The sequence below is a fragment of the Silurus meridionalis genome, chromosome 6 (assembly GCF_014805685.1).
Source record: "Silurus meridionalis isolate SWU-2019-XX chromosome 6, ASM1480568v1, whole genome shotgun sequence".
Lineage (NCBI taxonomy): Eukaryota > Metazoa > Chordata > Actinopteri > Siluriformes > Siluridae > Silurus > Silurus meridionalis.
Genome location: NC_060889.1, coordinates 19,226,438 through 19,251,829, shown reverse-complemented (window position 1 = coordinate 19,251,829; position 25,392 = coordinate 19,226,438). Strand labels below are relative to the sequence as shown.

At 38.3% G+C, this 25,392-nt stretch overlaps 2 protein-coding genes across 2 annotated transcripts in view; one reads left to right on the top strand and one right to left on the bottom strand.

Moving 5' to 3' along the window:
- The window catches only part of arhgap36 (Rho GTPase activating protein 36), a 37,308-nt gene extending 21,720 nt beyond the window's left edge, over window positions 1-15,588 (top strand). The window contains 12 exon segments of the mRNA XM_046851777.1: window positions 2,672-2,740; window positions 6,287-6,567; window positions 9,606-9,807; window positions 10,774-10,829; window positions 11,126-11,276; window positions 11,397-11,545; window positions 11,927-11,996; window positions 11,999-12,102; window positions 12,216-12,304; window positions 12,902-13,098; window positions 13,398-13,693; window positions 15,170-15,588. Coding sequence (XP_046707733.1) covers window positions 2,672-2,740; window positions 6,287-6,567; window positions 9,606-9,807; window positions 10,774-10,829; window positions 11,126-11,276; window positions 11,397-11,545; window positions 11,927-11,996; window positions 11,999-12,102; window positions 12,216-12,304; window positions 12,902-13,098; window positions 13,398-13,693; window positions 15,170-15,277 — 1,772 coding nt within the window. The 3' untranslated portion in view covers window positions 15,278-15,588.
- An 83-nt stretch (window positions 15,589-15,671) lies between these two features.
- Window positions 15,672-25,392, bottom strand: usp12b (ubiquitin specific peptidase 12b). Its single transcript, XM_046852267.1, has 9 exons — window positions 25,152-25,392; window positions 23,342-23,422; window positions 22,777-22,990; window positions 21,782-22,041; window positions 21,596-21,672; window positions 21,074-21,157; window positions 20,674-20,871; window positions 20,453-20,531; window positions 15,672-18,577 (listed from the first exon to the last, which is right to left on the bottom strand). The coding sequence occupies exons 1-9, from the start codon at window positions 25,197-25,199 to the stop codon at window positions 18,476-18,478; spliced, it is 1,143 nt and encodes a 380-aa protein (XP_046708223.1). The 5' UTR covers window positions 25,200-25,392; the 3' UTR covers window positions 15,672-18,475.

The following is a 25,392-nucleotide window of genomic DNA, read 5'->3' as shown; positions in this document are numbered from 1 at the left end:
CAGACATAAATAACACAATACATTTAGCTTGGACTATGCAAGACAAAATAGACAAGACAAGACAATATAGCCTATATAAGACAATACAGACAATGTGAGACAATATAGACAGTATGAGTATTAAATAGGGATACAGAGTATATGACATAATGTACATAAAGTGTGAGAGTGCATGGTAGTGCAAATAACAGTATTGTGTGTCAGGTACAATAAAGAGTTTACTTTAGAATTTACAGTATATACAGCATATACAGCAGCAATAGTGTGCGTAACATGTAAGGATAATGTGATAGTTCTGATAATGCAGTACTTATAGATATGAAGCAGGGAATATAATTATAGCATGTTGTTAATGAGGGTGATTGCCTGGAGAAAGAAACTGTTCCCGTGGCAGTTTTGGTAAACAATGTTCTGTAGCGCCTGCCAGAAAGGAAAAGCTGAAAGAGGTTGTGTCCAGGGTGCGAAGTCTGTAGTGATTTTTTTCCTGCCTGGTTTCTGGTTCTTGTATGGTACAAGTCCTGGAGAGTGGGCAGGGTTTCTGCTGTTTTAACTGTGTGTTGCAGTTTATTCATGTCCTCTTTTGTTGCTACTTCAAACATTTACATTTACATTTGCGGCATTTAGCAGACGCCCTTATCCAGAGCGTCGTACAAAAGTGTTTAAATCTCTAGTAATGAATAAATCTACACTGGTATGCCAGATTACAAACTTAATATAAATATAACCCTGGAATTCTACAAACTTGGAAAGTGCTAATTTAAGTGTTTCAGGAAGGGGTAGGTCTTCAGTCGTCGCTTGAAGATATTTAGGGACTCGCTGTACGAACATCTAGGGGAAGTTCATTCCACCACCTTGGTGCCAGAACAGAGAAAAAACTTGAAGTGTACTTACCTCTCATTCTGAGAGAAGGTGGTACCAGTCGAGCAGTGCTGGAGGATCTCAGACAGCGTGGTGCAGTGCGAGATGTGATGAGGTCACTGAGGTAAGATGGTGCTGGTCCGTTTTTGGCCTTGTAGGCAAGCATCAGTGTTTTAAATCTGATAAGTGCAGCTACTGGAAGCCAGTGAAGGGAGCGCAGCAGTGGGGGGGTGTGGGAAAACTTGGGCAGATTGAACACAAGTCGTGCAGCTGCGTTTTGGATCATTTGCAAACCAGATGGTGATGGATGTGCACAGGACAGATTCAATGACTGCAGTGTAGAACTGCATCAGCAGCTCCTGTGGCAGACCATACTTCTTTAATTGGCATAGAAAGTACATCCTTTACTGAACCTTTTTGAGAATGGATTTTATGTTGTATTCCCATTTCAGGTCTTGGGAAATGGTAGAAATTTCTGAAACTTGATGGTCTCCACAGATGGCACAGGGTTGTTGGATATTGTGAGGGGGAGTAGTTAGTATGGTTATTTCCTAAATTCCACTATCATCTCCACAGTTTTGAGTGTGTTTAGCTCTAGGCTGCTTTGACTGCACCAAAGCACCAGCCACTTCACCTCCTGCTGATATGCAGACTTGTCGCCATCTTGGATGTGTCCGATGAGCGTAGTATCACCTGAAAATTTTAGGAGTGTAACAGTTGGGTCACTTGACGTGCAGTCATTAGTATAGAGGGAGAATAGCAGCGGGGAGAGGACAAATCCCTGAGAAGCGCCAGTGCTGACTGTCCTAATGCCCAGTCTCACCTGTTGTTTCCTGCCTGTCAGGAAGCTGGTGATCCACTGACAGATGGCAGGGGTTATAGTGGTATAGAGATATAGGAGCTTGGATGGAAAATTTCCGGAATTATTGTATTAAAAGCTGAACTGAAGTCAACAAACAGAATCCGGGAATATGTCCCTGGGCAGTCAAGTTGTTGCAGAATGTAAGGCAGGCCCATGTTTACTGCATCATCCACCGATTTGTTTGTGCAGGGGACCTCACACAGCTCCAGTGAGGTGTTGAAGATATGGGTGAAGATCTGTTATAGAAGGGTATCTTTAAGAGTCAAGGGAAAGTTTATAGTAGTGAGACCTGCTATGTTCTATGGTTTAGAGACAGTGACATTGATGTAGAGGACAGAGTAGTATGGAAACGGATGATCTGCTGTGACGACTCCTAATGGGAGCAGAATGACAAATTTCAAGTGGCCAGTACTTGCAAAATAATAAATTTTGTTGTATGTCTCTTGGCAGCCTTTGATATGATTACATACATTTACTTCTTGGACGGATGTCCTGTTCTTGTTAATGTCACTATGTTCCTCTCTTTCTCCATTTGTTCAAGATATAGCTCCTGGTGTTTCTTGGCACACCTAACAGTTTAGAAGTGATTTGTACTCCTCTTCTTTTGACAATGAAATACCTTAGATGCTTAGTAGACTATGACTTTAGCAATTGGATGAAATCCAATATAATGTCAAGACAATCCTACAGAATCATACATTTTTTCGTATTAAAAAAAGAGATGACATTATAATATTAGCTGGGTTCAGTTTTTTTACATACCGGCCATAATTGTGAAATTTAAAAAACGTATATTTATGTATTTATTAATAAAAGCTTAAATGTAATTGCATGTAAATCTTACAGTTGATCTTACATAGTAAATATTAATTAACAAAATGCGTTTACCTCTACACTACACATGCTACATGCCATTTCATATTTTTTTAATCTCCTTTGTTTTGTATTCAGAGACTCGCAAGATGAGGAAGTCAATAAGAAGAAAGTTTGATTCCTTTTCCAAAGAAAAGAAAGAAAGAGGTAAGGAAGTATTTCTGGGTTTTTTTTTGTGTGTGTGTTTGTGATTGAAGCTCTTATTTTGTTTTCTGGCACCTAGCAACACTTTTTCTTTAACAGTTCTCATAATTAATATTTTTTAAATCTTGCATCAAACTGGATAGAAGAAATATTTGAAGTCAGTTGAATCAACAGACTCTGCCAGTCTTCTAGCAGACCACACATTCCATCTTAATCTTGTCACTCCCATGCACACTCTCTAAAATAAACTATCAAATACTACCAGTCCTCAAACTGCAAAATTTCATTAACCTCTCTTTCCAAAAGCATGAATCCTTCTCTTTTTTACTCATTTAGCCACTAGAAAGTTCATGATGGTAAAGTTGTCAGATCAAGAATTCTTCCTGTTTGATCATAATGTGCATTTGTATGTGTTTCACCTTTGGGAAATCTCCTGTACGGCTTTGAGACATGCTACTTATCAGCTTTAGTGCCAGCAGAACATTGAGATTTGGCACGGCTTTCTATGCCACTGAGGGTTTATCGTCTACAATCTGTGCAGTCATGTGCTATGGACACTTTTGTTTTGTAAAATATATTCTATTATATCCTATATTGTGTTCTATATTTTTGTAAAGTCAAATGAAAGTGCATATCAATTCAAATTGAATGAACCTAAGGCATCTAGTAAAGAATCTAGAAGAAATATTGTTGGGTGTTGGGTCACACTGAAACCAACCTTGTAAGCCATAAGAAAACTAACATTTTTTGGGTTTAACCCTCCCATCCCTTATTGAGTGACTGGTCTGTTATTGTTTTTGTAGTCAAGTATTAAGGTTTTAAAGCTAAAGCAGCACAGTAATACAGTAAGTAAATATAGTTAGAGAAGTCAAACTGCTGTTTCAGGATCAGTTGCATGTACCTAATATTATATGACAAAAAAAATGTGAGTTGAAGGATTAAACAAGAAACATGTCCAATCTTCATGTATGGCCAGTTATAGCATTAGGCGTTTATAGCATTGCATTAAAATGTCCTAACTTTGTAAATAATTAATGGTCAATACATTAAGCTATGCTGATCTAATAATAGGCATACTGATGCAGCAGGTAGTGTTACTACCCAAAAGTTCCAAGGTTTGATTGGGACTTTGGGTTTCTGTCTGTGTAAAGTTTTGCATGTTCTCCTTGTGTTTTTGTTTGTGCATCTGTGATGCTCTGGCACACCATCCAGGGGATTGTGGTGCATGTTCTTTTAATTGGCTGCAGTTTAACAAGACCCTAACCAGGTTAAAGCAGGCACTAATCTATTTCTATATTTGATCACCAAAGAACGAGAGTCTAAGCAAATTATTGTTTGTTCAATACCTGGGTCAGTCACCCTCTGTCCACTGATGACTCAGGCAACCTGCCACTTGTTATTTAGCCACACGGCTTAAGCTACCATCTTGATTTTCCCATGCTACATAACAGAAAAAAGGGAAAGACTGGATGGAGGATAGAAGTAGTTGGATTGAGAAGGAGGAATCACAAAATGTGTTTAAAATAAGACATAATCCTCTTTTCCAGATTACTGGCAGGTCTCCAAAAGCAGGCCACAGTAGGCTGACCTCACAAGATGCCTTCACAATTCAAACATGAATTTGTAGGGACAGAGAGCAAAAGAGATAGAGGTCAGAGAAAGAGAGAGAGAGGGGGTTTAGGCTGTGCTGTAGGCATGTGAGACAGGTGGATTGCCAACCACAACAGTTGACTTAATCCTGTTCACAAAGCAAACAAAGACCACAGAGTTAGTCCATTTTAATGTCAGTTCAGTGCTAATTTATGAGATTGCTTGAATTTAACTTAATATTTACTTTATTCCCATAATATGATTTTGTATAGAACCAAAACACGAAATCTAACATTTGGAAGCCACTTGTAATAATAAATTAAAAAAATGAAGACCAGACACACAAAAACTGATTTTAATACAATTTACTGGTAATGGTTTCATTTTGCAGCCAGACAAACTGCCCAACTTTTTGTTGGGAAAAAACTTTGCCCAGAATTACTTTTAACTGAAATTTAATTTTAAGAGGCTTTAGCTACAGATGATAGAAGGTACACCCAGTTAAATACTGACGCAGGGTTTCATCAAAACATTGTGTTTCCATGACGTGTTCCTTGGGCTGTCATTAGAGGATTGTCAGGTTTGGAAGCAGGGATCTCATCCCTAACTCACACATTGTGTGTGTGTGTGTGTGTGTGTGTGTGTGTGTGTGTGTGTGTGTGTGTGTGTGTGTGTGTGTGTGTGCTGGGTTTCTATTTAAAATGTAATACAATTATGTTCCCCTTATGTGTCTGTCAACTACATAGTTTAAATTATAATATTACACTTGTAAATATTATTTGTATCCTTGTATACTTGTATGTATCAAAGTTTGAAAAAAAAAATGTATTCAAATAAGGCCACTTTGTTTGATTTTTTTTTTTTACTTTTTATTATTATTATTATTATTATTTTTATTTTTTTATTTTTTTATTTTTTATTTTTTTATTATTATTTTGCTCTTGCTTTACATGAATTTAGTGTATTTTTGTGTATTCGCCTCAACTGAGAGTTCACTATGGAGTGCTCAGTGGTGGTTTCATAAGGAAGCAGAAAGTGTGGGCAGCATATCCGCTGGTGTTCTTAGTAAGGGCATTGTGGGTTGAATGGGATGGACTGAAGACTGGCAGAGCTGTATCTCTGAGACCAGATACCGATACAGATGAAACTTTTTTCCTGTTTGGAAACAATACGGAAGAGATGAACTCCGCCAGTATGATGTGCCAGTGAGTCAGCCAGCATTTCTCTACAGGCATCATTTTTAACTTCCTGTGACCCTACACCTCTCTCTGGCAGCATGAGTCTATCGAGTCGGTTCAAATATTGTGTCACACATAAACCGTGAGTTATTGTGTGATAGTGAGATGAGCTTATTTTTATTGGCTTCACTTGTGCTCGACTAACAAAACTCTCACCAACTCTTTTTACAAAATCCTTACATGTTAAGGGAACTAGGATTATTAATTCTCTTTCCCTATCTTTCATTTTGACCACAGAAAAAGACACTGTTCTAAATTAAAGCATTTTAATTAAAGGACACCATGACTTCATGAGTAATAAGTGGAGACTTATTATTCATATACAGTATTTGCAATGAACTGTGCTGACAGTATTATTTTTTTTAATATGAAAATGTTTGCTAACCTTTTTGAATTTCATATTATCTTATCTGAGCGCTACAACTTGAATTATTATGATAATCATCTTAGACGTAGATATAAAGACAATATTTGAATCAAATTACTGCCTACGCCAAGAACAGAATCCAAATAAATTGCCGAAATTCAAGAATCACTCAAATTCTGTGGATCACTTTGGAATTTGTTCAATATAATAATGTGAATATTAAAGGATATCAACTATGATAATGCAGCATAATAAAACTGAAACCAGACCAGAGAATAAGTTGAGGATCTTAAAACTTATGTAAATATTTGAAATCTATAAATAGTTTTCTCTGTTTTCTTTCCTTGCTTCCAGAAACTGCCCCCAAGGCATTTGGGATTCCGCTATCACAGGTGATTGCTAACGATCGGGCCTATAAACAGCGTCAAGATGCTCTGAAAGAGAGTCGCCGGGATTGTCTGGAGTTGGAGGCCAGTGTGATGCACTTTCGTGCTGAAAAACGGCAGCAGAATGGAAACCAGCCCATGGTCAGTACAGTTTCGACCTCCGGCGATGCAACCTCATCCCTGCTGGAGCTCCACAGCAAGCCCCTTTCACCAACATTCTTGGACAACAGCTCTCGCAGCCACAGACGGGTAAGATGATAGAATAGTCTTTTGTAAACAATGTCAATATGTATGTCTTTCTCTTTGATTATACAGAACATTTATTGTGGTTGGACTTAGAAACATATATACCATATATATATATATATATATATATATATATATATATATATATATATATATATATATATATATAGTCCATTGTATATTTGTCAATTTGGGTTTCCAAGTCGAATTGGCTTTCTATTGTGGGTATAAAATTTAAGCATTTTGTCAATGCTAAATGTGAATATATGAATGAAAGATTGATTATGTAAGAATTGATTTGATTTAACAATTCGATTTTTTACAATTTGCCAACACATGATAAATGTTGTTGTTGTTTGACAACTGAGACAAAAAAATGTTTTTTATATCGACAAAATATTAGCTATTAGCAGATCCTTATATTTCGAGTGACAACATGGTGAAAAAAGCCAGTCATCAGTTCATGGTCTATTTACCTGGCTTAACAGCAAAGTGTATGATCGTGGTATAGATTTTACCAATAATATATCTGTTTGTTGTTAAAAATGCAAAAGCCACATATTGAGTTTAACTAACTTTAATTTAGACATTTTAAAGCTTATAGTAGCTGCTTGTTGAGGAGGGCATGGGGATTTTCCTTTGAACAAATTCCCCATGCTGAGTTGTTTCTTTCTGTAAACAATAACAACAAACAAACAAACAAAAAAAAACAGCATTTGAGTATGCAAGGTGAAGCAATTTGTGTAAATCAACATTCACAAAAAATACACTACTAAGAAAATGTTACAATACCTCAAAAAGCCAAACAAATTTGAATGGCTGGAGCACAGCAGACAAAAAAGAGACTGGAGACAAAATAAACAGCATACAATAGCAATTTGCAGGGTAACTTTAAGGTTTATAGGACACACTATGTTTGGTGGTTTGAGATAAGTTATATATATTGGTAAACAAGAATATGTCTGGTGTACGCATGTTTGTTTTCTGTGTATTGAATACAGTGTAGTGCATAGTGCTGGAAGATAAACTGCTAAAGCTATTGAAGTTTTCCTTTATCAGTGTTTGCTTTGTTAAGCTTTAGACTTGATTATTTGAAGTGACATAGATCCTTCTCCTTTGCATCAAAAAGAAAGAATCCAAATTATAATCTCTTGTGTAGATAGACATGGGAACTGCGAAAACACTTGTGCAAATGTATAATTTTAGGAATAACTCTCAGGGGAATAATTGAAATATAGCTGAATAATGTGATAGATGGACAAAGGGAGATAAAGTATATAGAGGTCATCTAATCAGTAACCAGTATTTCATTTTGTTCATTTATTAATGAAGTGATATCTTAGAATTTCAGATGTTGGACTTCCCATTAGAGGGATGTGAGTTCAAATCCAGGCACCACCAAGCTGCCACTATTGGGCCCTTATCCCTCAACTGATCAGAGTATAAATGAGATAACTGTAAACTGTTTTGATTAAAGGTGTCTGCCTAAAGCCATAATTGTAAATGAAAAAATAAATATAAACATCATAGCAATAGATGCAGTTATTCAGACTCTGACTGCAGACTCTAAGTTTATACCTTAGCAATTTGCCAACGACATTTTTTATTTGCTATATTTTTATGTATAGTTAGTCTATTATGTTGTAGAACATCTATCACAGATTAAACCAGCTATAAATATTTGTTTGCTCACAATGCTTTTTCTTTTTGAAGTAAAAAAACAAAGGCAGTCGTCATGTTACAGACAAACTGTGAAACCTCACTTGTGAAGACCTTGTTGTGTCAGAAACCTTAAAGTTGACAGCTCTTTCTCTCGGTCTGACACTGGAGACTCCTTTGAAAAGCCTCCCCTCAAAGAAACACAGGGGGGGAAAACGTAGGTGGGTTATCTGCCATATGTCTTTACTTTGAAGAGCTTTTCCAAATACAATCAATATTACATCACAACAAGTGCATTCATATAAAAGTATGATTGACTTTTCAGACATTTCTGTCATAGCTGATGTTATATAAAATGAATCAAAGCATTTGACTTTTGACAGATTAAACCAGCAGTGCAGCATAATACATAAAACAATATGCCCCTATTAAGTCTTTTATTAATATCACAGTAAATGTGCAGATCAGAGTTATTGTGTAGGGTGAAAGGCAGGCAGTGGATAGCCAGTAGTTAGTTATTATTGCTTTTAAAATAGCTCAGGTTCCTGTGCGGTGCTTTTGGATCAGTGGGAATGGAGACTGCCTCAGTCTGGGTGGCTGCTGCACAGCTTGAATGTTCAAGATCCATATCTGTCTTTCCACTAAGCTGAATTCCTCGAGCCCAGCCCTGTGAACCAGAGGCGAGAGAGAGAGAGAGAAAATGCAGCACCGGTGATGAGTTGCTGGAAGCCTGAAGGGCCCTTCTGAAAAAGTGTTTACATTCCGGCATATGAACTTTTTCGTGACTAAAAAAGGATTTGCAGTAATTGCATACTAATGTATTTTCCATTGCCTTTTCACCCGGCCACTTCTGGAGTGAAAGCTTTGTTATGTACCGGCGAAAATAAAGTGAAAATCTTTTGGCCATGAAGCAGCTGCAAGTATTTACAATGCACACACACACACACACACACACACACACACACACACACACACACACACACACACACACACACACACACACACAATTCAGAGTCTAATTTGGAGTTTAATTCAGATTCCTTACCGATAAGAAAATAAACTTTATTTGCATTGTTGACACATTAAGATGAGAATGGAATTGAATGATCTCAAAAAGCTGGTCAGGGCTTAACATCTTGGATTAATGCACACTATTAAAACAGTAGAGAGAATTTCACTCTGGTTTACATTAACTCTATGTAATTAATCATTCTTACTACACAAATAAGAAACAGTTGGATAAAGTCAGCTGATGTTTCACTTGTACTTTTCTATCACTCTTTTCTCTCTCACTTTCTCTCAATTGCCTTTTTTTGTATTTAACTTGTGGCTGAAAAAGTAAAAACCAGATGAAATATAATTTTATTTCTGTCTGTCTCTAGGGAGGATTATCAGTGGACTCCATCTCAGACCTAGTGGAAAGTCAGTCCAGGCTGCTGGAGGCACTTCAGCTCTCTCATCCTAATGAATTAGACATCAAGAAGACTCAAGCAGGCCGCACACAGACCAAGCTAAGCCTTAACCCCATTTACAGACAGGTGCCACGTGTTATGGAGCGCTGCTGCCAGCACATACAGACATACGGTGAGAACTGTAGGATATAAACTGGCTCTCTGTGATCAGGATACACACGTCCGCTACACGAGGAAATTCATGTTCTATAAAGTATATGAATTTCAGCAGGCTCCTTCTGTCCCTGTGCAGGAGGGAACATTTGTGATATATATAGTTTTGTTTAGATTATACAATATGAAAGACCTTACAAAAGGTCTCGTACCTGCTCCTGTAACATCGGATTTACCTTATTGAACGTATATAAACAGACAGTGAGATTGTTTAAAAGGCGTGGTCAGTGAGTTTTAAAATCAGAGCACTTTTAGCAAATTCTCCTTGTATACCCTTTATTCTTTTCCTTCCATGCATCATTACCAATTACCTCCTGTTAATCATCACCAATATCTGATCATATAACCCCTACTTTCTACCCCTAGCAGTGCATATGTATTGGGATTTAACTTTTGACCTAAAATGAATGAAGCAGGATTTCTATGAAATTTGACTTTTTAAAAATAAAAGCCAGCTTCAATACTAACATCTGTCAATACTGGCCAGTGGTGGATCAATAGTAAGGGCTCTGGGCTACAGATTTCTGCCTCATCTGAACTTAGCCCATACTGCTCAGCTATCCTGTCTCACAGATAATGATATGAATAAATCATTAAAATGAAAGAGCTGTAAAATAGCTGTCTGCAGCTTTTTAATTATCTTGCTGGTATATTTCTTTACTTCATACTTCCGAACAAAATTTGTTACCTTTAGACATAATTACTTAGTGATATATTGTTTAGCACTTTATTATCGTACCCTGCTCAGAACTTTTTATAAATGACTACTTTTAAGAGTAATAATTGTGCATAGATATGATTCAATAGATGAATTTCAAGTTTGATGTGTGTGAATAGCAATGAAGTTTGTAATGCCATAAATAATATTTTTTTGTGACCGTTTTGTGATTTTGTGACCTTCATTTGGTTCTACTTTGCTCTTCAGGTTTGCAGACGGTGGGGATTTTCCGAGTAGGAAGCTCCAAAAAGAGAGTCCGCCAAGTGAGTCCCAGCCCACACTACCCTCTAGTGTCGGTTTTGGGTAAAGCATGCAGCCTTCTTTTCAGCTAAGACACATGCTCACACCATTATTACATCATCTACGCATGTTATATATTTATAAATCATTTACAGCAGTTTATCTTACTTATTTTACTTTGTGTTTATTAAAACATACTTTCAAATGTAGCAAATGATTATAGAACAATTAACTATTTATGCATGGAGAGCTGTATGGTTTACTGTTCATGTCTTTGGTGATCAATTAAATATATTTGTACATATGTGTTTGTTTGCAGTTGCGTGAGGACTTTGACAGTGGAACAGATGTTGTGTTGGATGATGAGCACAGTGTTCATGATGTGGCAGCACTATTAAAGGAGTTTCTGAGGGACATGCCAGACCCTCTGCTGACCAGAGAGCTCTACTCTGCCTTTCTGCATGCTAACAGTACAAATACACACACACACACACACACACACACACACACACACACACACACACACACACACACAAATCTACAGTCAGTTCTGTGTGTTTATGTATAAACATGATGTATACATGTTACAGATTTATGGGGTGCTGATCAGTTGACGTACCTGCAGCAACTCTTGTACCTGTTGCCTCCGTGTAACTGTGACACTCTGCTGAGGCTGCTGAGTTTATTACACACTGTTCAGGAGCATGCTCATGACTCCATCAGCCCTGACCAGCAAGAGGTAGTGCATCTCTCTCTCTCTCTCTCTCTCTCTCTCTCTCTCTCTCTCTCTCTCTTTGATCTCTGTTTTTCCACAACCATTATCACAATAGCTTTTGGACAATCCCAGTATTATCCCAGGATATAAACTTTTAACAGTGTCTCACCCATGTGAACTTTTAGTAATCTGTTCACATCCATATTATGGATATGTAGCAGTTTATCAAGGTTATGAATGTGACTTCACATACACAAGCCTTTTTGTTATTATTAGTTACTTATGAAGCCTTCAAAATTGCATTTCTTTTTGTTTCCATGTCAATAAAAGCCAGACAGTGGAAAGTAATAATTTAATCACATTTGTTTCACTTTTCCTTTTTCTCTTTACTTGTGTCCTATTCAGATTCCAGGGAATAAGATGACAGCGGGTAACTTGGCTGTGATTTTCGGGCCTAACCTGCTGCAGAAGGAAAAGCTTCAGATAAAGACCTGAAACCTGAATCAATGGGCATTGAGGACAGTGCTGCCATCATTTCAGTCACCCTGCTCTTCATCGAGCACTACAAATATCTCTTTATGGTAAGAGAGATTTGAGTGTTGTAAGCGATGTCCATGTCTCAATTTTTATATGCATAATAATCAAATAAAGTTTTTAACTAATTCTGTCAGTATTATGTGTTGGATGGTTGTAGGTTTCAGCCGAGCTCCAGCAGGAGGTGCTAATGAGTCTCATTCAAACTGACCCAGACGTCATTGACTACCTGCTACGCAGAAAACTCAGGTGAAGGAATTTCGTGGAAGGGTCTTTAATGGTCTTCAGGAATTAATATTTATACACCATATGGGCAAATGTATTGGGACACCTGACTTTTCAAGCAATATGTGGTACTTCTCCAAACTGCTACCACAAAATTGGAGGCACACAATTGTACAGCGTGTCTTTGGATGCGGTAAAATAAAAATGTATTAAACTAGGAGACCCAAACCTGTTCCAGCATGACAATGCCCCTGTGCACAAAACAGCTCCATAAAGTTATTGTTTACATGGGTTGGAGTCAAAGATCTTGAGTGACCTGCTATAGAGCTCTGACCTCCAACCTTTTGAAGACCATTGGAATGATTTGGAACACTGACTGCACCTGCTCCAAAATTCAGTGGAACTTTTGCATAGGGGTGGAGGTTATAATAATAGCATATTGGGGCCAAATGTGGAATGGAATGCTCAGAAAGCATCTACAAATCTAATGATCAGGTGTCAACAAACTTCTGTCCATATAGTGTACCTTAGTTTTGTTTATGTACAAAAATTTGTAAACTGATGACCTTTTTAAATATTTTGTGATTTTACTCTGAATATGTTTGTTTTACTGTGTCACAGTGGCAGTAATGCGAAGGCGGAGTCAGATTGGGGACTACGCAGGGACACTCAGGTGTCTCTGGATTCAGTGGGTCAGTCCATTGATGACATGTCACCTGTAGAACCAGAGACCCCTTTGTTCAGGGACTCAGCTGATGGAAGCAGTCTAAACAGCGAAGTTTTCTTCAACGCGCTACGTCTCAGCAATAGCAGCAAGCGTGAGTCTCACTGCTGGTTCCAGTGTTAAATTGGAGTTCAGCCACTTGGTTGGATCACTCGAGTGTCCGTCCGACACCTTCAGTAATCACTCTTTGTCAGGTTCATAGTGGATTTGCAAACCAATCCTATTCATAATTTTAATAGTTTTATTATTGTTATTAGAGTGAATCCAGTACAAAGAGTATAGTTAGACTGGTAGAGAGGATGTTTTTAGTTTAGTTCATTTTTGGAAATAAATATGTAATACGAATTTGCCAGAAAATAAACAAACATTAAGTGCTTTATGTGTATTGGTTAGGTTCTTCAGAAACTCCACCTATAGCCAAGATGCGACAGTTCCACTCCCATCACAACCTGTTGAGTCTTGTCCAGCCGTCCACCCAGCACCAGCCGGAGGAGCGAGAGCTGCAGCGAGGCACAGCACTCTCCAATCCTGTCGAGGGTCTACAGTTCAGTCATCAGCCGCAGGAAGACACCTCCCAGCCCCAGAGTTCAAAAGAAAGGAGTGTGTGGGTGCGACAGGGCTCCAACACCTCCTCCACCTCAGAGGACAGCAAGCAGCCGAGCAACTTCTGGGACTTTTTCACTGGCAAGGTGTCTGGCTCAGAGACTGTAGTATGACCCCCAGATGGAGTAGAGTAGTGTGCATAGCCTGTGTGTGTTTGTGTGTGTGGACTGAATTACTCCCCAAACCCAGAAAAACAACATAATACCTTGTAGATATTATATATATTTTTGTAATCTTGGCTAATCCTTCTGCTTCCTTTGTTTTAAAGTTTCCATGCAGTGCATGTTTATATAAGGCTATCTTACAAACTCCAGGAGAGAAATTAAGGCACTGTTTACCAGAAATATATAAATCTTGGAAAAAAAACGATTACGTGTAGAAAGTGTAAAAGTGGGATCGAATTTGGAACAAAATGAATGTGACCACAGAGCTTGAAAAAAAGAGAAATTTTATTGCAATGATGTTTATAGAAAGGCTGCTTGACCGTGGAGATTCTCATAAGAGTATATACTACATATATGTCTGTTATTATTCAAATATGAGCAGTATATTTTACAGGAATTTAAACATTTATTTTATGCAGATTTTTTTTTTTTTATGAATGAATCGATGAAATAGCTCAGACACAGCTGGTTTCTCATAGGAACCCAAAGTGTCTATTTCATGTCACACAATCTTCTAATACTTCAGTGCTTTTACACTACATAAGCTGGGATGTGCAAAATTCCCTCTTCTCAGATTCAAACCATTTGGGTGGAGAACTTTACTCTGAACTCTATTCAGTTTATTCAGCTCTTGAGATGTAGCTAAGAAATAACACTTAAATAGCAAGACATTTTACACAGACCCCCTGCTTTTTTTTAATATACTTTTTAAAAAATGTTTTAAAGAAAGATAGCTTAAGAATGTTCAAATAAATCTGTCAAATTGGTTAATTATATTTATGGTATTTTAAAGACTAAAGTTTTTTTTTTTTGACTGCCAACATTTACACACAAACATCTGACTTCTATTTCACCAAACCTCCATCCAACCACATTCCATGCTTGCAGTTGAAATCAAAATGTAAGTGCTCATTGCTTAGTTAACATGACTTACTTATTCTGTAATAATGCTATAAATGAAACCAGTTAACAGAACCTGCGTGTAAATCTGTCAAAGCTGCAGGAAGAAGCGTTATAAAGCCATTTCCACATCAGTGCAGCTATTTACAGATTTTAAGGAAAGAGTGCAATCGGATATAAATCTGATAACCTTAAAAACATTTCAACGGAATTGAAATGGAATTACACCAGTACGCCTTTGCAGTCGACTTTTTCCACTTTATCTTTAAAAGTGTTTTTTTAATTATCCCATGACTGCATTCCAGTGCATTTTTAGTTTCCTCCTTATTTTAGAAACTCTGTGGTCCTCTGGCCAAGGCAGCTGCTTTTATTTCCTTCAAAAATGTGTCTACCAGTATGCTCAATGCTTTCAAATAAAACTATAATCATCATTTTTGTCCACTGATTTGTTTTTATTTGTGTGAACCAGATAACCAAAAACATGCTGTTTCCTTACAGGTGCTCCAGAAGGCTTTTTCTCCTAAACTTCTTCAGCGACCAGACTCAATGTGCAAAAAGTTGAGCAGGAAACAATGGCAAGGTGAACTTTTTTTAGAGATCATATAAGCATTTTTGTACCAGCCACAGCTTTAAAAGACAAACAAAAAAAACACCTTTGGGAGAATTACTGTGTGTAAGAATGGAATGGCGCAGTCAGCAGAGATGAAGACAGATGTTGTAGTTACACATTGAACCACTAGGAGGAGACAGTTCTTTAAAAATTCCCTTCTCTGCTGATGGGCGAACAGAGAATGTAACATGCACAAACAGCATATGTTCCTGTATCTACACACAAGTTATCAATCTGTTAAATCATTTGATGGTACACCATACTGTACTGATACTATATGAATAAATAAAATTCTTTATCAACAATGGCTAATGGACTTTTTTTTTTTTTTTTTGAGAAAGCTCAAATTGTTGCTGATTTCCCAGTACAAAACACACACACACCTCAAAGTATTTTTCTTCTTTCACTTTTATTGAGAACCAACAACATATTTCATTCTTCCCGTCTTAAACCTTTTTTTTGGTTTGTTTCCTACAATCTGTACATTGTCAAAAGTGCAACATTGACGGGCAGTGGTTTGGGGGAGTGGGGGGGTGGGGGTGGGGGAGTCACATGACTCACAGAGCTTAGGTGCTGCGTTACACAGGCTTGCGCTTGACATTTGCTAACTGGCTTCAAAAGAAAAAATCTAGTTGACATTCATTTACTGTGAACGGTGCTTAGATGCGTCGTTAAACAAAATTATCATTGGGATGCAGCTTACAGCGTTTCTGGAAAAAAAATATATAAATGTCATAATTATACATTTCTGTAACAAAGATTTCTTCAAGTCCATGGCACCGGTGGCATTCCATATGAAAGAATAATTTGCAAAACATAAGAAAATAGAAACCTAGAATTTTATAGGCAAAAAAAAGAAAAACTATCAGCCTCTCCCTTTGTTCATTCAGTTGGAGATATAAAATATCTAGTTACTGCACTAGCAGTTTTAACATTAATAGTTCAATTAAGGCTGCTATAAAAGTTAGAAAATGTTATAAATACAACATTTACGTCATTTTACATAATTGCACATGCCTTACAGGCTTTTCCCAGGGTTTGTTTTTTCTCCCTCCAGTCTCCCCACATATGCAGTGCATGACTACAGACAAGTAATAAGTCTGCTCTTAAATCTCCAATAGTTTAATACAGCAGGTTGGACTTTTATTTCTCAGTACATAGAAATAAATTGAAATTCTTGTCCATGCCAATTGCATATATTTGAGATGAACTGGGGTTTTTGAAATACGCTGGAATATTCCTTTAACGTGTGGCATCAGCATTTGCATGATTCCTGTTCTGACCAACTGTTTATAACATTTACACAAGCTTTATAACAGCTGTAAAACAATATCTCTACATACGTTTCCAAAACTTTGTCAGCAGCACAAATCAGTTTAAAACCCTTATAGATAAATATGTGAAATGAGAACCGATAAGAAACAAGTGTGTGCATTGAAATTCTCCTAGAGCCCATGTCTCAGTGAAAACACACACTGACTTATTTATTGTGAATGTGAAGAGAAGAGGTTTGGATGAACCCCCTAAAAAAACCTGAGAAATTAAATTACAGTATGCGTTTAAGATACAAGGTCATTATAAGGGCATTTTTGCTTTTCATTCAGTGGAAGATTAACAATTTGAAGAAAAAAAAAACTGGTATGTGCATGTTCCTGTCGACATGTTTATAAGTCACAGGTCGGCTCACAGAGCCTATTAATCAGCTGGGAACCAGCAGAACGGGACAGCACTCACCTCGGATACCCCCTTTAATGTCAACAACTGGACATGTTTACTAGCAAAGCGGCAAAAAAAAAAGAAAAAAAGAAAAAGGCCACAACAACCAACAATAACAATTACCCAATGCTACAGTCATCTCAGACTGGGATTACCGCAAATGCACACGAGCATTAAAGACATTGTCACATGACCAGGCTGTACTTTGCACTTCAGCGATTTTGTGAAATCCAGACGCGGCCAATTGTGGGGAATGCAGCTGCTCTGACGGGCGTTACAGAACAACATGTGGTTTGACTGCTCTGGGAACATGTTCCTGGTCACACCATAACAAATGACCCGCAATGCTTTGCTTCACTTCCTTTCTCTGCAGACATCCAGTTAAATATTTACCGAGTACAGAGAGAAGGAGAAAACAGAGGCTTGGAGATAATGAGTACAAGATCTTAGCTACTCATTTAAAGCCATGAACTACTCAGGTCTTTAAAAAGTGAAGTCTGGATGCCTCGTGAAAGAACTCGTTCACTGAAATGGCATGGGTCGTCCAATGGGACTATTCGGCAAAAGCAATAAATAATCAAGCGATGCTTTTGTGTCGGTGTGCGCCGTTAATAAATCCTAGTTTTATATTACAATCTACAAAGTGCACACTGCTTTAGTGTGTGTTCCACCAAGTGTGCACTCCATGACAATCAAAGCACTGCTTTCGCTTGTTTGAATATAAACGGCTCAATGTCTAATGCTGAACTCAAACCAACCGTATTACTAAACCGCCGTACTGAAATCGTGCCCGTACCCACAATCCTCTCTGTTCCACAATGCTGGCAACCGCAGGCTTCTTTCCCAAAGAATATACTGTGATTGATTGTTTTATTTGAAGAAAAAAAAACAGTTAAATATGACTAAACCAGCGAAGCCAGGTCACTGTGACAGAGCTGAGGCACATCATATTATTGCCACATAGATGATGATGATGATATGAAACCTACTCTTATTATAACTCGTGATCTTACATAGCCTGATATCTGGTGGGGCGAACAGTGTGGCGTGTTTTCACAGCTGTTGGCCAAAATAACGTTTGCTTTTACAGTACACACCTTCATGACAAAGCAAAAAGCAAAGTTTCATGCAGAAAATGAATGCCAAAACATCTGGCTTCACATAAACCTCTGTGCCCTTCTCTAAGCCATCAGTGTGTTCTGTTATTTTTTTTTTAGAGTGCGTGTCTGTGACTGATGATTTAAAATCTCAAACTTCCATTATGCCTGGATGGAGATAACTTTGCCACTCACATCACTCGGGAATCAACTGCTCCTGCCTTCTGTTTGCTGGATGCTCCAGTACAAAGGCTCACCTGGATGACACGGGGCTCGGCTAAGAGGGTCTAAAATGGGGGCGTACGTAGCCCAAGCCCTGCCTTCTGCCTCAGCCTGACTTTCACTAGGCCAAAGCGGTCCCATTTACACACTGCCATTGGCTCAGTCTCTGGACTGGTAAAAGAGGATGTAGCCTGACTCAGAGTTTTTGGAAATGTCAGACGTCAGCCCGTAGAACTCTTCTATCGCTTGGGCATCTATTTTCTAAACAAAACAAAAAAAGAGAAACACATCACTGTGAAAAATCTTTTCAAACGTATTAAGTTCAGTAGTTGAAAAAATAAGACAGTCTCGGGACAAAATATGAATACAATTAAGTAAAACAGCAGAAACGGTTTCTAAACCTTGTGGAAATAAAGTGGATCTGCAAGGAAACCCAAAAGACTGGAAACTTCACATCCAGCTCTCAGTTTGTTGGAAAGATGCCCCATAGTGGGAGAAAATGCTAATCTGTGTTTTTCTTCTAATGCACTCTGGAGCCTTACTAATCCATTAAGTTTAGCACTGAGCAGCCATATAAAACAATATCTTAACCTCCTGCATTCACAGGAGTTTCAAATCTACTTGAGACACAGATTTGTCCTTCAGGTTTATCCTGCAGACTAGACAAGGCATTTGTTCCCCCCAAGACAAAACAGCCACACACATGCACTATTGTTTTCCATAGGAAATCCTGTCTCCGTTAACCTTACTGTTATGGTTTTGCTACGGTATGAGACTAAACAATTAAATGTGCAGTAATTACAAGGATACACATAACAGATGGCGTTTCTGTAAAATTCATACCCTACACCTGCACACTTGCTGTTCATGGCATGAGACACACTTTGCTGCCAACATGCAATTTGTTGCCTGATCAAAGGCAAAAGGAAACAGACATGTCTTATAATCCATCATTCATCAATTACAAATAACTCTTTTGGTGAATGAATGGAGTCGAGTTGAATTTAGTCAAGAATATAGTAGTCTAGACCAATGCTAAGCTTAGTGAAGCTGAAACCAATCAATCATCACCATGTGATACTGAGGATTATACTTCGGTTCCTGCTGTTTAAACATTTAACTGCATTCTAGCAACAGTTACAAGTGAAAATACACATATACAGTACAGAACAAAAGTTTGGACACACCTTCTCATTCAAAGAGTTTTCTTTATTTTCATGACTATGAAAATTGTAGAGTCACACTGAAGGCATCAAAACTATGAATTAACATGTGGAATTATATATGGAATTATATACATAACAAAAAAGTGTGAAACAACTGAAAAATGTCATATTCTAGGTTCTTCAAAGTAGCCACCTTTTGCTTAGATTACTGCTTTGCACACTCTTGGCATTCTCTTGATGCCTACTTTGAAGAACCTACAATATGACATATTTTCAGTTCACTTTTTGTTATGTATATAATTCCACATGTGTTAATTCATAGTTTTGATGCCTTCAGTGTGAATCTACAATTTTCATAGTCATGAAAATAAAGAAAACTCTTTGAATGAGCAGGTGTCCAAAAGTACTGGTCTGTACTGTGTGTATATATATATATATATATATATATATATATATATATATATATATATCATCTTTTGGTCTGTACTGTATGTACTGTGTGTGTGTGTATATATATATATATATATATATATATATATATATATATATATATATATATATATATATATATATATATAATTAAACTTTTGGTCTGTACTGTGTATATATCATCTCTTGGTCTGTACTGTGTGTGTGTGTATATATATATATATATATATATATATATATATATATATATATATATATATATATATATATATATATAAACAAACTTTTGGTCTGTACTGTATATATAATATATATAAACTTTTGGTCTGTACTGTATATATAATATATATAAACTTTTGATCTGTATACACACACATACGCACATTCAGTAGATTTCCACTGTTTAAATGTGTCAAACAGAAACTACCGCTGTTTCCAAGCAAAACTTATCTACCACTTCCTCTTTTTAATTCACTGAAACGAACAAATAAAAAAAAGACTTCTATAGCCTGAAACAGAAATAGCATGCATTCAGTTTTACCTCTACAATGTCATCATCAAACAGCAACCAGAAGCCATGGCTTTTCACTATAGTGATGTAATGCCCCCGATTCGGACCACTGTAACAGAAATAATCATATTTCAATTCAGTCTTGAATTCAATTAGGTTGCAGGAGCAAGGTGACATTCTACAGCACGTTGATCTGACAGGGTTTTTATTAGCAGTTATGAATGTCCAAATGGGTTTGAATAAATTCCTACCTCCCACAATGCACTACCACAGCCACAAGGTCATATAGACGGTCGGGGTTGGTGGCATCACCGGAGGTATTAAAGAGCCTCAGCTCCAGAGGGAAGACCACACGATAGGATAGTTTGGTGTAGCGATGCAGCTGGTCCATATACTTAAAGCGCTTTAAGTGCAAGGCGAGGATCATGGGCAATTTCTTCACACGCATTCTAAAGCGAAAGAAGAAGTGACAGAAAAAGAAGTGTGAGCTCTCCTTAGAGAAATCATGTGCTGCCTTTTAGCTGATATGACACACTGCAAGCCTAATGGGATCTACACAATTTTGCTGTGTCCAGCAGCTGTATAGCTCCTGCTGACTTAAGAAGTCTGTACGAGATTGTATCTGCATGCAGATCAAAACAACTCCCTTACCTTTTCTGTGCCTCCTGCTTACTCAGACACTGCTCACAATAGTACTTGTATTCGCTGCATAATGTCTCCGTGTTACTGAAGCCCCTGCACAGAGACATTTCACACCCATTACATCAACAGTGACCACGGCATTACACACAGCAATAAATGACGGCTCTTTATTCTCCTATAAACACACTGACAGTACAGGGTGGATAATGTGGCCACAATACAATATTATTAAAATCTTCTTGCCATATCGCTGAGGTGTATATGCATACCCGAGGTGTGTGCCTTTACCCTGTCATTTTTTTCACAAATTAGCCTAGTTCATTTCACTCCCCAATACCTTTAACACTGACATCTCAGTGACTTGTAGTAAACAACAGCCAACATTGAGAATGTGATAGAGAGCAAACTTGCAGCCTGTAACAACTACAAAGCTTTGTGTGATAACCAATTAGTAATATGCTATTGAATGTATTGTTCTCATGTTAATATGCGCATATCTTTAGCAGCCTCTGTCAATATGTTTGGCTTTACCTGAGACAGTGTGTGATGGATGTGTTCTGCTCAACATCCACCGAGAGATCTAAGAAATCCTCATCTTTACTGCTTACCTGAGGAGTAAAAACAAAAATAAACATCAGCATATTCCATAACTATGGTAAAACTCCATTAAGATCTCTGACAGATCTCTGGTAGACAGCATGCTCTTTTCCTGCTCACCGCTTCACAGTTGAGACAGCGTGTCTCATTGGTCAGAGTGCCCTGGAAGATCTCGTGCACCCACGTCTGCTGGTTCTTCTCTGCCGAGTCTGCCTCTCCTGTGTTGCTCACGCTCCCACTACCTCCTCCTCCATTCTGTACCACCTTGCCGTTCTGCTGCCGTTCCTGGCTCTTCTCCTCCTGCAGGAGGTCGGCGATGGTGTTGAGCAGGTAGTTGAGGAACTCGTGAGCATCTTGCTGCATGTAGTTGTCAAACAACTCTAACACAGGAAGCAGATATAAAGCAAAGTGATGCTCAAACACTTGAAATTAAAATGTCTTCTGAAGAGAGGAATGTGGTCCGGTGGAATTTATCTGACAATCCCACATAAATGAAGGTTTTGTCAGTTATTCAAGTTAAAAAAAAAAAACAATAATACACACACTGATACGGCACTTTTCACACTGTCCACCTTTTGAGTACGATCAAAGTGAAAAAAAGTAGAAGGGCCTAATTAATTGGTTGTATTTGTGCCTGTAAAGATACCGGTTTTCTGTTTCATTCTTTAGTCTGCAATTTATTTTGTTAAAACACAACAGCTATGAAATGTAAATATTTTCCGACCATTTTGGTGCATCTACAACGTTATCCTTTTGTTTCCTATTTTGTTCTAATGAGTAATTTTCATTTGTCCAGCATAAACATTATGATTAACCAAAACAGCTGATAAGAGAAGAACAATGAACCATGGTGACGTGAAGATTTCTGCCATGCTGATCCTTTCTTACTGAAATAGAAACGTCGATGTGATCCATCCAGTTAGAGGAAAATTAACTAGAACCTTCACTGTGTTGTGTGGGATTTTAATATTTACTGAAAAAGTATATCAGATTAACTTTAGAATAAACTGGTTTGTTATTAGTGGCTTCACCGATCCACAACTTCAGCATCATGCTGAGGGCTGAATGCGGGTCAGTCATGTTGAACAACGATTGAAACTTTGTTTCTATTTTACCGTTTTCCTTTCTCAGCCGTGAGATGAACTTCTTAGGAGGGATGACTCCCACTTTCTTCTTCTGAGTGGCGATGCTGTTGAAGAGATCTGCCAGGCATGTGAGCAGGCTCTCTTTGCGCCGCGGCTGCACCTTATAGGCAAGCACTTTCTCCCGGAACGGCCGGCAGAAATACAGAGCCTGCAGCACTGAGTTACAGTAGCAGGTGTTGCCAAACTGCAACAAAAAATGTCAACACAAAGAGAGAGAGAGAGAGAGAGAGAGAGGGGGGGAGGCCAAGGAGATGAGGAATTGATTGTGAAAACATAAAGAGACAGATAAAAGGCGGTTAGTTGTATCTAAACGCGGCAAGGAAAGTAAATATTCATTCTACACTGTCGCTACACAACCTAATAAGCTGTTAGGTGCGCAGATAAGAATAGGTGCTAAAGGTTAATTTTTTTTTAAACAAAGCGGAAGTAAATAACATGGTCCATAGACCAGAACCTGGTTTGCATATGTTAGTTAAATATTTGGCAATGGCTTAATTTTAATCCACTAAATGATACAAAGAAGGAGGATACTAACATTAACCAGACCAAAGTAGTGTTCATTTACAGGGAACTGTTCTGGTCCAATCTCTTTCTCCAAAGCTGAGGCATTGGCGCCCTGAAAAACATAGCCACAAGGATTATCATCTTACAATCACACACTCGCTCTTAGTTGCTACCTGACAGGACTGTCCTGTTAAGATGAACAGGAACATCCTGTTGGGGAAAAGCTCGACACTGAACAAAACGCACAGACATCATAGGATTAGCACAGAAAACAGAACACCTGCAGGCAGAACAGCAGCGCATGAGTTAAAAATGAAGCTCTGCTTTAAAAAGTAACAACTGCTGGTCATCTAATGTACAACACAAAGAGTCCTGATGTCAATGATGGCAGCTTACACAGATGGTAAAGCTGAAAGATTTGCTAAAATGAAACACAATTCCAACTTTTGCCATTTTCTATTAATACAAACATCAAGTATCAGCTGACACCATTAATACCAACCAATCTAAATCTCTACAAGGTTCTTGGTGTGACAGGACGTGTGGCAAAGTATATCAATCAACACCGTATGCATTCATGGCATGTCATTAAACCGGAGTAGAATATGTCACTTCAGATCTGCAGTATTTCGGATCAAGACAAGTCTAGATTCTCATAGCAAAATTTTCAGTTAATCCATAAATTATATAAATCACGGGTGTCAAAACTCTCAGAAATGAAGGTACCTAATTATACTTTTCTTCTTTCTTGCGTATTGCTATCAGAGGTAGAGAGTCACAGCTGTAGGATTTAAACCCAGAACATTTACATTTGCGGCATTTAGCAGACGCCCTTATCCAGAGCGACGTACAAAAACACAGACGTAGAAAGGTGTATATGGTGTACCTTTTGTTTGGTGTACCTTTTTAAAAGGTACTCTAGACCAACCCAGAGAGTAGGGAAAAATACAATTGAGCTGCTTTATTATTAAAGAGGAATGACCTTGGGTTTTAAGGTAGATGGCACACAGAGTCTGATGTGTACTAAGTGAAAAGGGCCACGGCAGTCTCCAATCCCAAACAGAAACCAAACGATGCATCAGCTGGACACATGGATCAGGATGAGTCACTGTGAATTAGCACTTCTGCAGGGTGAGTGATGCTTGCTGTGGCATTTAACATGTGATCTGGTTAACTTCAATTCAACTCAATCCCATCCCACCTTCTCGTCGTCTTGGGCTTAAGAACGTACATCTACAGTACGTGTGGACGTAAAGTTAAGAAACCACACAAACACACACGGAGAAAGTATTTTTTTCGATGTTTTCCTTGAATACAATTTACTTGAATAGTCCTACAAGTGCCGTGTTTACGCATATAAATTATTGGTCTTTTTTTTTTTTTAATAGTGTTTTTAGAGGCTAAGACATGCCCCTGGTCATGGAGACGCCCCGGCTGAATCATGCACGGACACAAACTGGGTCCACTGAGCTAACAGGCTAGCACTGTAGGAGCGAGCTAACTAGCTTACTTATTTTCACATTTCTGCCTCATTTTAGCCTTCAAATAGTTAAATAAGTTTCCCAGTTACTAGCGGGATTACATCTCCATAGAGCTGGATCAGAAAACACAGGAACTCGCCTGCCTGGCAAACTTTGAGGAGACATTAGGTGCTAGGATGACACCGTCTCTGTGCTTGCTAGCTGTTTACCTTCCTGTGCTGTTAGCTAAACCAAAACACCGGCTCTACCCACACCCACACCCACACACACACACACACACACACACACACACACACACACACACACACAAGCAGGCTAACGGCTACAAAGCAGAAACTCGTAGGGCAAAACCAAACCCACCATCGTACATATCGAGGCGATCTTGCGGACTGTCATCAGTATTTCCATCCGTCTGCCGCCATACTGGACCAAACCCCAGCTGGAAAAGCGTGACAGCCACAATAGGCTGGATTTCCGGTAAACAGAGCTTTCCGCCTGTCCAACAGCTGGACTCGGAACGATGATCACCCGCCGCCTTTCACACTGAGACCTGCGTCCCTGTCCGGTGAGAAGCGCGCATGCGCCACATTCTCGCGCACGC